The sequence below is a fragment of the Notolepis coatsorum genome (genome assembly GCF_963971535.1).
Source record: "Notolepis coatsorum genome assembly, chromosome: 12".
Taxonomy (NCBI): Eukaryota; Metazoa; Chordata; class Actinopteri; order Aulopiformes; family Paralepididae; genus Notolepis; species Notolepis coatsorum.
In genome coordinates this window covers 76,742,205-76,756,817 of record NC_140176.1, presented here as the reverse complement: position 1 = coordinate 76,756,817, position 14,613 = coordinate 76,742,205, and the positions used below count along the sequence as shown (strand labels likewise).

General features: G+C 43.0%; 1 protein-coding gene across 1 annotated transcript in view; it reads left to right on the top strand.

The window, feature by feature from the left end:
* The window catches only part of LOC311237924 (cyclic nucleotide-gated channel beta-3-like), a gene marked incomplete at both ends in the record, with an annotated part of 100,224 nt that extends 88,528 nt beyond the window's left edge, over positions 1 to 11,696 (top strand). Inside the window, 4 exons of the mRNA XM_084325899.1 lie at positions 2,202 to 2,354; positions 4,009 to 4,135; positions 6,612 to 6,749; positions 11,574 to 11,696. Coding sequence (XP_084182025.1) covers positions 2,202 to 2,354; positions 4,009 to 4,135; positions 6,612 to 6,749; positions 11,574 to 11,696 — 541 coding nt within the window. The remainder of the gene's footprint in view (positions 1 to 2,201; positions 2,355 to 4,008; positions 4,136 to 6,611; positions 6,750 to 11,573) is intronic.
* Between the last annotated feature and the right edge of the window lie 2,917 nt (positions 11,697 to 14,613).

Below are 14,613 nucleotides of genomic sequence, written 5' to 3'. Positions count from 1 at the left end.
CCGCCAACATCGCTGTACAGCGTTTTTTAGATCAATATTTCATTTTTTCACCATGGCATTCATAATTCATCCACCCAACCCCCGATGCCCTAGCGGGACCCTAGATTGGACTGCAACGGCTCAATACCACCGCCTGGTGGATGGTCGGGCGAGTTACACTCTCGCAAAAACCGGAAGTGTCATCGGTGCATTGAGGAAATTCCTCCGGCAGTCACATCTCGCTACGGGACTCCTGATAGACACTATAGTACATATGGATCGCTTTCTAAACTTAATAATCGATATGATTTCTGCGTTTATTGCACAATACAAACCGGAAATGGACCTAGGCGATCGACGTCGAATAATTGGGATCTTTCACCGCCAGTCTCATCGGCCCACGGTAAGAGAACAGTAACGTTATTTTCAGCCTGATTGTTTATTCATTTCACTGCAGACCATCTGATCAATATATCACCCATACTACATAAAGCCGTTACTGATGATCAAGGAATTATAAACGACCCCCCCCCCCTTTCCTCCATGCATGATGAAGCATAATGTATACCGATCATATACATTTGAATTTTTTAATATAGTGTGTATGGGAAAGAAACGCCAATCGATAATCTATCATAGTGTTTGGGCCTATAACTAGCGTTTTTGGAATTACAGCAGAAAAGATTAAAAACATACTTATATTCTCGAAGGTATTAACACAACAATGCAGTGGCAGCTGGTCAATAGGGGCGCTAGAGCGCTGCCCTCCCTGGTTAAAAGAGAGAAGAAGAAGATTTTTTCTTTCTTTTTTTCTTTTTAGAGCCCTATAAATTAAATAAACATGTTTAAAATGAATAATATTTACTCATTTTAAGTATGTTTGTGTTTCCAATGCACAATATAACGTTAATATATCAAATATAAATAATTGTTTTCAGTTAACAGGAAGTGACTGTCTGATAGAGAATACGTTCCGTAGCCGCATTTCTCTCGGGCTAGCCGTAGCCGCATTTCTCTCGGGCTAGACGCAATAGCGCTTACAGTGGGCGTGCACTGGTTTCATCGCTGTATCCGTCGCAGCCAATCAGTGCGTAACGCGCTATGCGTTGAAATATGATGTATTATGATGGACGTTTTAAAGCGATCTATTATCATCTAAGCAAGCAGCGCCAGTATTTTCCGTAGCCGCATTTCTCGGAGACGCTCTGTGATTGGCCGACGCGGCAACACCAGTACTTTTCCGTAGCCGCATTTCTCGGTTTGGCTTAGAGCAGGGTGATAGAACGCCAGGTAGTTTGCACTTTGCAGCTGTTGGTCGGATGCAGTCTGGACAGGTCAGTGATGGGCTGACGGCAAGTTCTTTCGACGGTTAAGCTTAGGCACTCTTTCAAAGTTGGTTAAGGTTAGAGTTTGTCTTAGAGCATGGCGATAGAACGCCAGGTAGTTTGCAGGCTGTTCGACGCTGTTGTGTTGTGATGCAGTCTGGACAGTGGGCAGTGGATATACATCGACAACAGTCTGGGACTGTGGGACAGTCAGTGGACATACACTTTATCAAGCCCTCCGGCTGCACCACGTTTCAATTAAACAAAGTGAGTTAATTATCTCTCTCTCTCTCTCTCTCTCTCTCTCTCTCTCTCTCTCTCTCTCTCTCTCTCTCTCTCTCTCTCTCAACACAGCGTGTTAATTTCGCAGCGCGTGATGCATAATGGCTGAATGAATGGTAACTTGTTTAAAATGACAAGATATATATGTGTTCATTATTGGATTGACGATCATACGTGTACTAGTGTAGTATGAATGAACTCGCGCCCACCCAAATGTAGTTCACAGCGGCCGCCACTGCAACAATGTATGAATGAAAAAGTATAACGTTCCCACATCCTGAACGATAGATAATCGATGTTGAATGGGCCATAGTAATGCAGATATAGCAATACAATTTAAAAAGTTATAGCCCTGCAAAGAAGGTAAACATCTCCATAGGCTTTTAACGGTGACATAGAGGGGTATGAGATGGGCACAAACCCCCTCAATGTGTTAACAGTTCTTGGAAAGAGATTTTTATTATAAGATATATTTCTTTAAATGTTCATTATTTCACTGAGCTGTATACTGTACTTCCTGGAATATGTGACATCATAATGACATTAATAACACACTCAATGACTCTCAAACCAAATTAATACAAGATGCGTCATCACCTCCCTCTTCTCTCTCAGTCTGCTGCAGTCGTCCAAAGACGGAGGGAACAGAAGGACGGCTAACGTCAAGGCTCACGGTTTTGCCAACCTCTTTGTCCTGGAGAAGAAGGACCTGTTTGACATCCTGGTCCACTACCCAGCGGCCCAGAAGGTGCTGGCCAGGAAGGGAAAGTGAGAGACAGAGTGTTACTACGATACGATACAAAATACTTTATTAGTCCCGCAAGGGGAAGTGCCACCATACATGTAGGACAGACTGGACAATAGAAAAAGAAGCATATACTGTACTACATCTCGAGGCAGTACAGAATAAAGGGCACAGCACAGCACCACCATAAATAATGTAACAACAATCTGACTGTACTAGAATATGTTACTGGTTGTAGATAACATCAACATATTGAACACCAACATTACCACAATCATCAGTACATCCACTATCCTAGTCATCAACATCAGATCATCATCAACAGTGACAGTCAACGACAATGTCCATTAAAGAACTTCACCACAGCAGGTACAAAGGACCTGAATCTCCCTGAAGAGCACCTGGCCATAACTAGCCTGTTGCTAAAAGAGCTCTTCAGCTTGTTGAAGACATTGTACATTGTGATCCTCGTTTTGCACAACACTCTTGAGCTTCCTACACATTCTTTGCTCCATTATCACGTCTAGCGAGTCAGCGGTCAAGGACAACGCCATAAATTTGGACACTTGCCAAAATGCTTTGATAAAGAGAGAGAGAAGGGCGTTGTTAACAGCAGGGGTTCCCAAACTTTTCAGGCCAGGGCCCAGAAAATAAGGCATCAGAGAGCCGCGGCCCAATGCACATCGTCGGGCTTTTTTTTTTTTTTTTTTTTCCATGCGACCGATTTTTTAAGCCAAATATCACTTCAATCCTATTAAGTTAGTTCAAGTTAGTTATTCATTTATATGTGCTATTTATGAGAGGGCTAACTTGTTGCAAAATAATAATGATAATAATAATAGCCTCATTAAAATACTATTGTTGCTTCGGTTGTTTTCAGCGTTTTATGTGCATAATCTGTTATTTAGTTTGAAATGTTCGTTGAAATAAGTAGATTTTTCGTTTTTGTTTATTTATTAAGTTAATATAAAACCATATAGTCACATTTTAGAATACAATAGAATATAATTTTAGAATACAACTAGAAACACTGTCCTGGTCTGCTTCTAAGTTCAGTGGCCTGACAAAAAAAGAATAATAAAAAAATAAAAAATAAATTTTTTTTTTTTTTTTTTTTTTTTTTTAATCATCTCGCGGCCCACCCGTAGCTGCTCGCGGCCCACCTTTGGGTCGCGACCCCGACTTTGGGAACCACTGGTTAACAGGATCGTTGACAGGAGCAACAACAATTCAGTCTGTAACCAATACTATTTGATCGACCCTGTTGAACTGAACCGTGTGTGTGTGTGTGTGTGTGTGTGTGTGTGTGTGTGTGTGTGTGTGTGTGTGTGTGTGTGTGTGTGTGTGTGTGTGTGTGTGTGTGTGTGTGTGTGTGTGTGTGTGTGTGTGTGTGTGTGTGTGTGTGTGTGTGTGTGTGTAACTTTGATTGCCACTGTGGCACGATTGTATCCGAATAATCCCACAATGTACAAGCGCACTGTTAATATTTGTGTCCTTTAAACCTTGTTTTTATGTGGACATAAATAAAATATTCTAAATGTGTGTGTGTGTGTGTGTGTGTGTGTGTGTGTGTGTGTGTGTGTGTGTGTGTGTGTGTGTGTGTGTGTGTGTGTGTGTGTGTGTGTGTGTGTGTGTGTGTGTGTGTGTGTGTGTGTGTGTGTGTGTGTGTGTGTGTAGGAATCTAATGAAGGCCAAGGGTCCAGCGGGAGCTAAGGCGGTGGAGGAGAAGAAGAGATCAGGGTTTGCGCTGTTCGGACCCAAGCCGCCCACTCCCAAACTACTACGCGCTCTTATCAAACTCAAGGTACAGCAACTCTCCAGATCCCCACTCACACAATGTATAGTACGTAACTACTGTACATGTCGTTACACTAAGGCCATCGTCTTGTGGTCCCGGCTACTTTTTAACCCATTGTTATCCTTGTTTCTCTTTCTCTCTTTTCCAGACTTCATCTTAACATTGAGGATATCATTGATGCATATTTTCATTTTGTTTATATATATATATATTTTTTATGAATGCACGAGTGAATGTAGAGTATAGTTTATTTTCAACCTCTCAATCATGTGTTTGTATATTTGCGGTGCACATTAATGTTGTGCTGGTGTGTTTGAGAGCGGGTTCTTACATGATTTGCCCTCAAATTTTTTTCCGAAACGTTTTGTTGATATGTGCAGTATTGCCATACAGAATATCGGTTTACTTATGCACTTCAACCACTGTTCATAATATATCTCATTTGTTTTGTTTGGCTTATGTTGTTTGGATTTGTCTATTAGCTTCTTATTTTATATTTTATTTTATCATAATATTTTCAAAAATGCTGATCAAAATGTTTTAAGAGTACTTTTGCCAGCTGTATACATAATTGTATACAGAATTACATTCCAGTTTTGCCAATGTACAGTAGTGCCTATCAGTGTATATAATATAGCCAATTACATGTAAAAATAGATTTATTTATTTTGTCTGCTTCGACTGTGGTTAAGTACAACCTCAATAAACAATGCCTGATTTAAGGATATCTATCTATCTATCTATCTATCTATCTATCTATCTATCTATCTATCTATCTATCTATCTATCTATCTATCTATCTATCTATCTATCTATCTATCTATCTATCTATCTATCTATCTATCTATCTATCTATCTATCTATCTATCTATCTATCTATAGTGTCGATCTATTTATCTACAGTATCTATCTATCTATCTACAGTATCTATCTATGTTGGTTAAGTACAATCTCAATAAACAATGCCTGATTTAAGGATACCTGTTATCTATCTATCTATCTATCTATCTATCTATCTATCTATCTATCTATCTATCTATCTATCTATCTATCTATCTATCTATCTATCTATCTATCTATCTATCTATCTGTCTGTCTGTCTGTCTGTCTGTCTGTCTGTCTGTCTGTCTGTCTGTCTGTCTGTCTGTCTGTCTGTCTGTCTGTCTGTCTGTCTGTCTGTCTGTCTGTCTGTCTGTCTGTCTGTCTGTCTGTCTGTCTGTCTGTCTGTCTGTCTGTCTGTCTGTCTGTCTGTCTGTCTGTCTGTCTGTCTGTCTGTCTGTCTGTCTGTCTGTCCGTCTGTCCGTCCGTCCGTCCGTCCGTCCGTCCGTCTGTCTGTCTGTCTGTCAAACAGGATGGCATAAAATCCAGAGAGACAGAGAGAGACAGAGCCGGGGATCTCTGTAATATGGTGCTTAGTAATCCCTTTAGCCAGACAGGGAAGTTGTAAGAGTTAATTAACTGTTCTCCCTAAATTCAACCGTGAGGACAGAAATAACCAACACATCTTCACCCCAGGTGGGTTCATTTGTCTTAGCCATAAGGGTTACTAGGATGTGAAAACTTTGAAGCTCCACATCTCAAAACCACTCTGAACGCAGATAGGACATTATAATTCCAAGGTAACAATGTTTCATTCAATGTTTCAATGTTTTTTCATGATTGATGTTTATGTGTTGCTTTTATGGAGCTTTACAATGTTTTATGATGTAATGAGCATTGCACTGAGACAAATCCCAATCAACCATGTGTTGACATGGCAATAAAGTATCTATCTATCTATCTATCTATCTATCTATCTATCTATCTATCTATCTATCTATCTATCTATCTATCTATCTATCTATCTATCTATCTATCTATCTATCTATCTATCTATCTATCTATCTATCTATCTATCTATCTATCTATCTATCTATCTATCTATCTATCTATCTATCTATCTATCTATCTATCTATCTATCTATCTATCTATCTATCTATCTATCTATCTATCTATCTATCTACAACAATATTGATATTGTGAAAACATAGTATCCCCCAACCCCAAATAAGGTAATTCATTAATTTAATTCATGTTTATTTTGTATTGCCAAGATTTTTGCTTGGCAATATTATGCTTATCTATTTTATCTAAAAATGCAAGAGGCAAGGGGGTCTTTTTATTTATTCATCTATGTATTTTGTATATATTTTTTACAATCTATGGGTACAACAGGTTTTTCTTTTTTTCTTTTTTTCAATGTACTTCGCACTATGTCACAGGAGGACTCCTAGCTTGCCGTCCAGTGATTGGTGGCTGCAGCAGTGAGAGCTGCGGTGATTGGTCAATTGTTTTCATCTGAGAGGAAAGGGGGAGTACCCTCAGGGACTTAATGGGATGAGGGAAGTGATTGGCAGCGAATGGGGCAACTAGAAGGGATCAAACGTCTGCCTTAAGCGGGTGAGGGCACAGGAGGACAACGTGGCTGCTTGTCACTCGTAGACAGGACAGCACCCTGCCATGTTCGCTAGGTTTTCGAAGCTCATTGGTGCCCCCGAGCCACCCGGTCCTGATGCTGCCCCAGCCCCTGCAGCAGCCCCGGCCCCGGCCCCAGTGCCAGCCCCTACCCCACCGGCTGAGGTAAGACCCTGTCTCTTTCTAAATACCCTTTTGTAGGTCCAATAGCTTTGGTGTCAGCTGACCTGGACTGAAACGCTGTTTTTCAAATGCGTAAGACTCACTTATTTAATTTAGGTTGTTTTGCAGAGTCAATTTGTCATCCCAGTCAAGTGCTTGTTAGTGTTTGAAAGATTTTTAAAGCCTATAGTCTTTAAAAAGTAGTATTATCATCAATTGTAATGGTACTGGGTGGTATTTTCTGTTTTACCACGGTACAGCATGATGGTGCTGGATGGTATTGTCAGTACAGGCACGGTAATACAATGGTATTTTTTTGTAAGGAAACTTTAAAGGTGATCATTTGAAATGCCGACTCACATACGTTGCATGTGGTTGAGTCTACATGGTCCTCATTAACTCACAAATAGCACCTTTAACCGCAAAGATTCAAATGATTTTGCGTCCTTTTAATGCTTAGCATGCGTGATTTCACATTGAGTCTTTGTTCAGTGCCAAATTAAATCAAGTCAGATCAGTGAAAGCCTCTTGGCACTGATGGAGAGTTGGACCAACTGCCAGTGTTGGGCAAGTTACTTTAAAAAAGTAACTAGTTACAGTTACTAGTTACTTCTTCCAAAAAGTAACTAAATTACTTACTCAGTTACAAATTATAAAAGTAACTAGTTACTTCAGAAAGTAACTATTGCGTTACTTTCAAGATTTCTTTTTACATAAACAACATACACAAATCTAAACTATTTTAATGTTGCTGTGGGACAAAGTGAGACTAGCCTCCAATCAAATGCCATGTATGTAGATATTATAATTACTATGTTTATATAGTGGATCATACAAATACAAACAGAATAGATGTTTTGGAACTTTTTATATGTATTGCCCCTCAACAGGCCACAACTGGGCAACATTAAATTATGCTTGTTAAGCACTATACCAAAAATATATAACAAATATATACTGATTGATTGAACATTTTAATTAACAGATTGCAGAATGGGTACAATACAGTACGGCTCAATACACACAATTGTTAAGGGGATGCAGACCAGAGAAAGACTTTCGTCTTGTTTACATCAGGGTCCCCCATTTTCAATTCATCATGACATTTATGACGAAAGTCTTTCTCTGGTCTGCATCCCCTTAACAATTGTATGTATTGAGCTGTACTGTACTGTACCCATTCTGCAATCTGTTAAACTTTTCAATCAATCAATCAATGACATACACAACATACAGATATAAGAATCGAATCGAATCATCTAAACTAATCTAATCATGACATTTAAGACATGCATGACATACAGAGATATATATATCTCTGAGCACCTGAAGCCTGTGCTATTAAACCAGGAAGTGCAGCACTGTTGATAAGGCTGTCAGCACTGCAGTAGAGCCACTCAGTGCCCTGCGCTGCAAAGAGTGAACACAAAACGCTCATGGACCCGCGGTCTCATGTTGACTGAGTCGCTTGTGTTGTTCGTTGGATTCGTTTTTGGGCTCAAAACGTACACTACACGGACCGCGGTCTCATGCTGACTGATCAGTGATCGCTTGTCTTGTCGCGCTGTGTGTCAGACTCTGGATGCTTTAGACACCCGCCCACCTCCACCTCTGATTGGCTTACCATGACATTTTATTCAACCTCAGCCAATCGTCAGCATGTATGCTTGGCTCGCGCACTGCCCACTAAACAAGGAAGAACATATTATTGCCTCTCGGCGCAGAGATCTGTCTGATGAAAGAAACAGGTTCATTCATAGTAACGCGCCGCATTTTTTTGCAGTAACGCTAGCGTTACTCGTTACTGAAAAAACTAATGCCGTTAGTAACGCCATTACTTATAGCGCCGTTATTCCCATCACTGCCAGTGCCAACTGCAGATGCATTAATCTCAGTCACTCTGCTGCCATATCTAATTGAGACAAGGCTGGGGGAGGGGAAACCAGGAGAACTGCATGGAAATCCTTTTTGGAACTGTTTCAAATCTTTTTTGTAAATCTTTTTAGGTGACATTGGTTACTTTGGTCGTTATGAATGCATTTCAAAGAACAGATGACTGGCGGCCGGGTAGCGCAGCGGACTAAGCGTCTGTTTACTACCGTAGAGACACTGGTATTGGTATCGAATCCAGCTGTCAGCGGTGACTCCGGCTTGGCCGGTCGTCATACTGACACAATTGGCGGTGTCAGCGGGAGGGAAGCCGGTGGGTGGTAATCGGGTCGTTGTAAACAGCGACTCCTACAGGTCGGTCAGGGTGCCTGCACAGCGAGGAAGGGATCTGGCTGAGGTAGTGTGCCCTCCCATGCGTTACACTCACCCAATGAGAGTCCTCGCTGCCAGGTGAAAAGAGGCTGCTGGCTGTCTCCTATGTATCGGAGGAAGCATGTGATAGACTTCAGGGCTCCCTAGACCGGCAAGTAGGGGGCAAATGCGCGCAACGACCAGGGAGGGGAGGGGGGAATTGGCATAATGACTAAATTGGGATGGGAGGAAAATACAAGAAAAATAGGAGGAGAAAAAGTGGATAAAAAAAATTAAAATAACAGATGACTATTGGACATGATGAATTAAAAATGGGGGACCCTGATGTAAACAAGATGAAAGTCTTTCTCTGGTCTGCATCCCCTTAATACTTTGAGTGCCAATGACGAGAAATCTCGTTGTTGGCCGCCATGCGTTGAGTGCCAATGACGAGAAATCTCGTTATTTAATCGTTATTGCTTTTATTAGCGATATCCATTCATTTTTCATCAATCCAGCCTCACGTTATCATTGGAACTGTCTATGAGCTCGAAAAGGGCAAATACCGCCCCCTATCGTCTCCCGGATGGTATTGCTCCCATTGGATTGGACTCAATGGGAAAAAAAATGTCACATATTTCACAACGTGTCCCCTATATGACGTTAGCGCTGACCAGGTCATAGATAATTGATTTTTCAGCCCGTTTCTCTAGCGTTTATTTGAAAACGAGGTAGCACTTTATAATAACACCCTGTTATAATACATTTATAAGGTATTTGTAGATAATGAACTAATCATGAACAAACCATTTATATACATTCATAAATGATTATTAAATCATTTATAACTATTTGTATAACATTTACAGATTAGTTCTACATTATTTATAACTCATTATCAACATTGTTTGTACTTGATTTATCATTAAATAATGTTGTTTAATGTGTAGTAACACATTTGTAGATGCTTTGAAAAATGGATATGAAAAAACGACTATACAGTATCTCCATTTATTTTTCATGTTCAACAAATGATTTGTTAAGACATTCATAAAACATCTATAAATCATTTGCAGATGCTATCGTGGGGGCCAATCTAAAGTGAAGCCTATTCATCATTAACAAGTGTCTAATACAGTTAATTATTTGTTTACTTTTTCATCACATGTTACAAATGTTGTAGGCAGCTTTCGCATACACCCTTCTTTGTGACATCAAACAGTGACAGAATTAGGACTAAAGATAAATGCAATTTTATTAACATATTTAAAATACATGTGCATGACAGTGTAACATGGGGGGGCACTAGGACCCAGGAGCACCGTGGCCAGGTATTGAAGAGTATCTAGAGAGGAAGTCTCACGCGAGCGAGACTTGACGTCACGTGTGTTGTGTTGCCGTCTGTTTGAATGGAAGCACAAGTTATCCGTGCCTATAAATGGTAAATGGCTGCATTTATATAGCGCTTTTATCCAAAGCGCTTTACAATTTGTTCCTCACATATGACCCATTCACTCAGACATTCCCACATCGATGGTGGAGGCAACCATGCAAGGTGCCAACCTGCTCATCAGGAGCAATTAGGGGTTAAGTGTCTTGCTCAAGGACACTTCGACACGCTGCCCTGGAGGAGCAGGAATCAAACTGGGAACCTTCGGATTACTAGACGACTGCTCTACCTACCGAGCCACTGTCGCCACCTAGTGTCATATGAGACGTATTCGTTGCGTGGCTGGATGTACCAAACCATTATGTCCGTACCGTGAAGTCGCGGGATGAATACACGTACCGTTACACCCCTAGTATGTACGTACGTACGTACGTTCCATTCTCATGAACGCAATATCTCAGGAGCAACTGGAGGGAATTTATTTTATTTTGGCAAAAACTTTCAGTTTGGCTCAAGGATGAACTGATTTGATTTTGGTGGTCAAAGGTCAATGGCCAAGGTCACTGTGATCTCACGTTCATCCCATTCTCTTGTGAATGTGATATCTCAAGAACGCCTTGAGGGCATTTCTTCAAATTTGGTGTGTCCATTCAGTACAGACTACAACATTCATTGGTCTAGATTAACCACGCCCCCATGGTTAAGGCTCCTTGCATCCTATTTCATTGGCCTATGTTTGACCCCCCACCCTTGAGAACCATTAGAACTCCTTTCATTCAGTTTGAAAGTGCTTCCAGTTATTATTCTGGTCAAAAGATGGTGGATAGCGCATGGTGATTGGCTCAGTTGAAGGAAGAAGAAGTTACATTAATACTAAAATGCAGGTTCTTCACCTTTTTTCAAGACCCCAATGAAAACCCAAGCTATATTATTGGACTGCTTTTATCTAGCCCTTTTTCGGGGTCTGCCGATCACTCGAAGCGCTTTACAACTTCAAATTCACACCCACCATGACGGCCAAAGCCGCCACGCAAAGCGCCAACCACCCGCTCGTTGGGCGCAGTTAGGGGTGAAGTGTCTCGCTCAAGGACACTTTGATGTGAAGTCGGGAGGAGCCAGAATTGAACCGGGAACCTTCAGACTACCAAACGGCCAAATGTTCAAATGTTGTCAGTGAACTGCTGTGTATTTTGCAGGTAGAAAAGACTCCTGAAACAAAGGAGGATGATAAGAAGGTGGAAGAAAAGAGGGAGGAAGAAAAGAAAGAGGAACAGTCTGAGAAAGAGGAGGCCAAACCAGGTGTGTATGCAGAGGTGTGATTTAATCTTTGAAATGGACAATGTTGTCCCTACCACTTTTTAAAAAGTATAATTTGTAAAATAGCATGCACAAATACTTTTTAATTTATTAATATTTATTGGGAATGTGTTGTCACAAACCGGCCGTACGGCCATGACAAAGCTGTGACAAAAGTGTTGAGAAAGCTTTATTTGCACAATAAGAGAACATAGTACTATACAATGCAATGTAAATATAGAAGAAACAAATCTGTGTGTCCTTCACATATCTCGAGAACAGTTCCAAACAGTCCGTTCACAACTTGCGGTGTATTTCTGGGGACCCACATGACCGTGGGAATTGGATAGCGGCAGTGGGAAAGTTTACCATGAAAGACGGAAGAGAGCTCAACAAACATGGATCAAAAACAGTGTATCGGCTAAGATAGAAGGACGTGCTACTTCGGAAGAAACATACCAAGTAACTTATCTCAAGCTTTTTCAAAGGTCGGCTGCCTACTAACGATACTAGCAAAGAGTCTGGCGAGGAGGACAATGCTAACATGGCCTCATCTCGACTCAACTTGATTGAACCTGATTACCCACAACCATAGGACCTACATTGATGCCATGTCTCCATTTTAATTTTACAGATTGTGAAAGTACAGAATGAAGCTTTCAAATGATGTGTCATACGTTGAAACCTGAGAATGTTTGAAGAAGGTGTGCTCATTTGAATCTTGTAAAACAGCCTTTTTTCTAGAAGATTAAAGCAGAGAAAAAGCCTCTCGAAGGCAGGCCAGATTTGACCACTTCTGCCGGTTTGGGCTGGGCGTGAACAATACCCCCCTACAACCAGCCCAGCCACTCCTCTCACCTGAATAGCATTAACGTAAGGTTATGAATATAACCAGGTTCTATGAATACTGGTGACACTCAGCGTCATCTGCACTAACCTCACTTCGTGCACATGCACTGAATAAAAATCCACAATGTACCTTTACATACCAACATTCGTCTGGCCACACCCCTATCCGCTACCTTCATAAGCAGGTGTGTGGTCACCTACTCGCCTCCTTCCCAATCTTTCACCACAAGGCGAGATCAAAGGCCGCAGTGGCGTCCCGACGCTGAGCGTCACCAGTATTCATAGAACTTGGTTATATTCATAACCTTACGTTCTATATCATACTGGCTGCCGCTCAGCGTCATCTGTACTACAGGAGCTGAGCGGGAGCCTGAAGCTCGACAAATGTACCCCACTGAGGCCCCCCACAACCATCAGAACCGGGGAGGACCGAGCCCCCCCGACCCTCCCTAATGGAGGATACCCCCCCTATTGTAGGACGGGAGGGAGACGGATCCGACCGTGCGAAGAGAAACTCGAGCAACTCAACGCACAGGGTGAGCAGACCGTGGCTTGACCCCACGATTACCCACACGCACAACCCGCATGCCACCAGGGAACGAACGGAAGGAACAAACCTTGTTACCGCCCCCAAAAAACACGTGGTCGAGAGCAACTCAACCTTGTGGCAAGGCCGTAGCAGCGGAGCGCGAAGGAAGACCCAGACCCACTGAAGGGACTGGATCCCCCGGAAAAAGGGGGCCCGGAGAGGTCAATGACGCCACAGCATCAAGACCTCACCAGGCGGTCACTTAGTGACACCGCCCCCCACATCGCCAGCGTATTCGGACAGGGCCCCTCCAAGAGCGGGCCCTTCCCCCCACTAGTACGCCGCCTGGCACACTGACCCTGGCAAACTCAGGCAGTCTGCATGGCCGTAACTCGAAGCACTCAAAAGGCTACACTACAGCGGAAGCAGGCAGCGCACCGGGGAGATGACCCCAGAGGGGGTCGATCCCTCAAACCAGGCAGCAGGCGTTTGACCCGAGCCTGGAGCACTGCGGACGAGACAGGCGCCAAAGGGGTCGACTGAAAACAGCACCCCGGCGGAAGAGGCGTATGCTGGCATTGTTGCGCACCATGACAAAGCCTCCACCAAAAAACCCCGACCCAGAGGGGCCGAGGCAGAGAAGGCTGACACGATTGGCAGACGTCATGAACGTGCAGGGGCACACTCAACCGGGTAACCCACACCAGGGAATCAACCACCCTCTTGGTACCACATGCGGTGGTTGATCCTATAACCCCTCAAGAAAAAACTCCAAAACACACCTGCGGGTATACACTGGCTATACCGCAGTACAAGCGTTTCAGTTTTCAAAAAGGGGTTATTCCAGGCCTACGGGTCGACGAAACACAACTTCGGACCGGGCCCGGCGGCTCGGGAAGCACTCAGGGCTGCCAGAGGAGGTCCATAAGACCATCCCAACAGCCCCCTCTTCGCCATGCGTGAGAGAGGAGCGAAAAGAATGGAGAACCAGCCCCTTCATGATAGCGCAGGGTACAACATGTACCCAACAAAGGGTCTCCATAACGCCGAACCCTGTGACACCCGGGCCGACCCGGCATTTTTCCCCCCGAAAAAAGCACAAGTCCCTCAGGGTACCAGAACAGCAGATCTGCGTCCCCGGCGGACAACGGGTTAACTGACCTGGACCAGCGTGACCAGAACCAGTCCCGTGCCCTAACCACGCCGACATCCCCACTCCAAGAGAGGGGGTAGGTACGCGTGTCGATCTAAAACATGAAAAGAGGGCGCCACCCAGACGGTCCCATTCGTACCGCACTCAGTGGCCCACCCCAAGGGCGTGAGACCCCTATACCTATGTTTTGATCTATTCCGTTAACATCCCCCAGATATGAACGAGAATTCGTCGAGACCTAGTAACAGGCGCTCGGAAGAGAGAACCTCCATCCCAGTTGCCCTATAAAAACGCTGTTTTAATAATGAGCAACCAAGGCGTACCAGCCTCATGCGTGATTCTTATCAGAAACACCCCGAGCCAGCACTATGTACGCGTCGAGACCCAAACACATCAATGGATAGTCTAA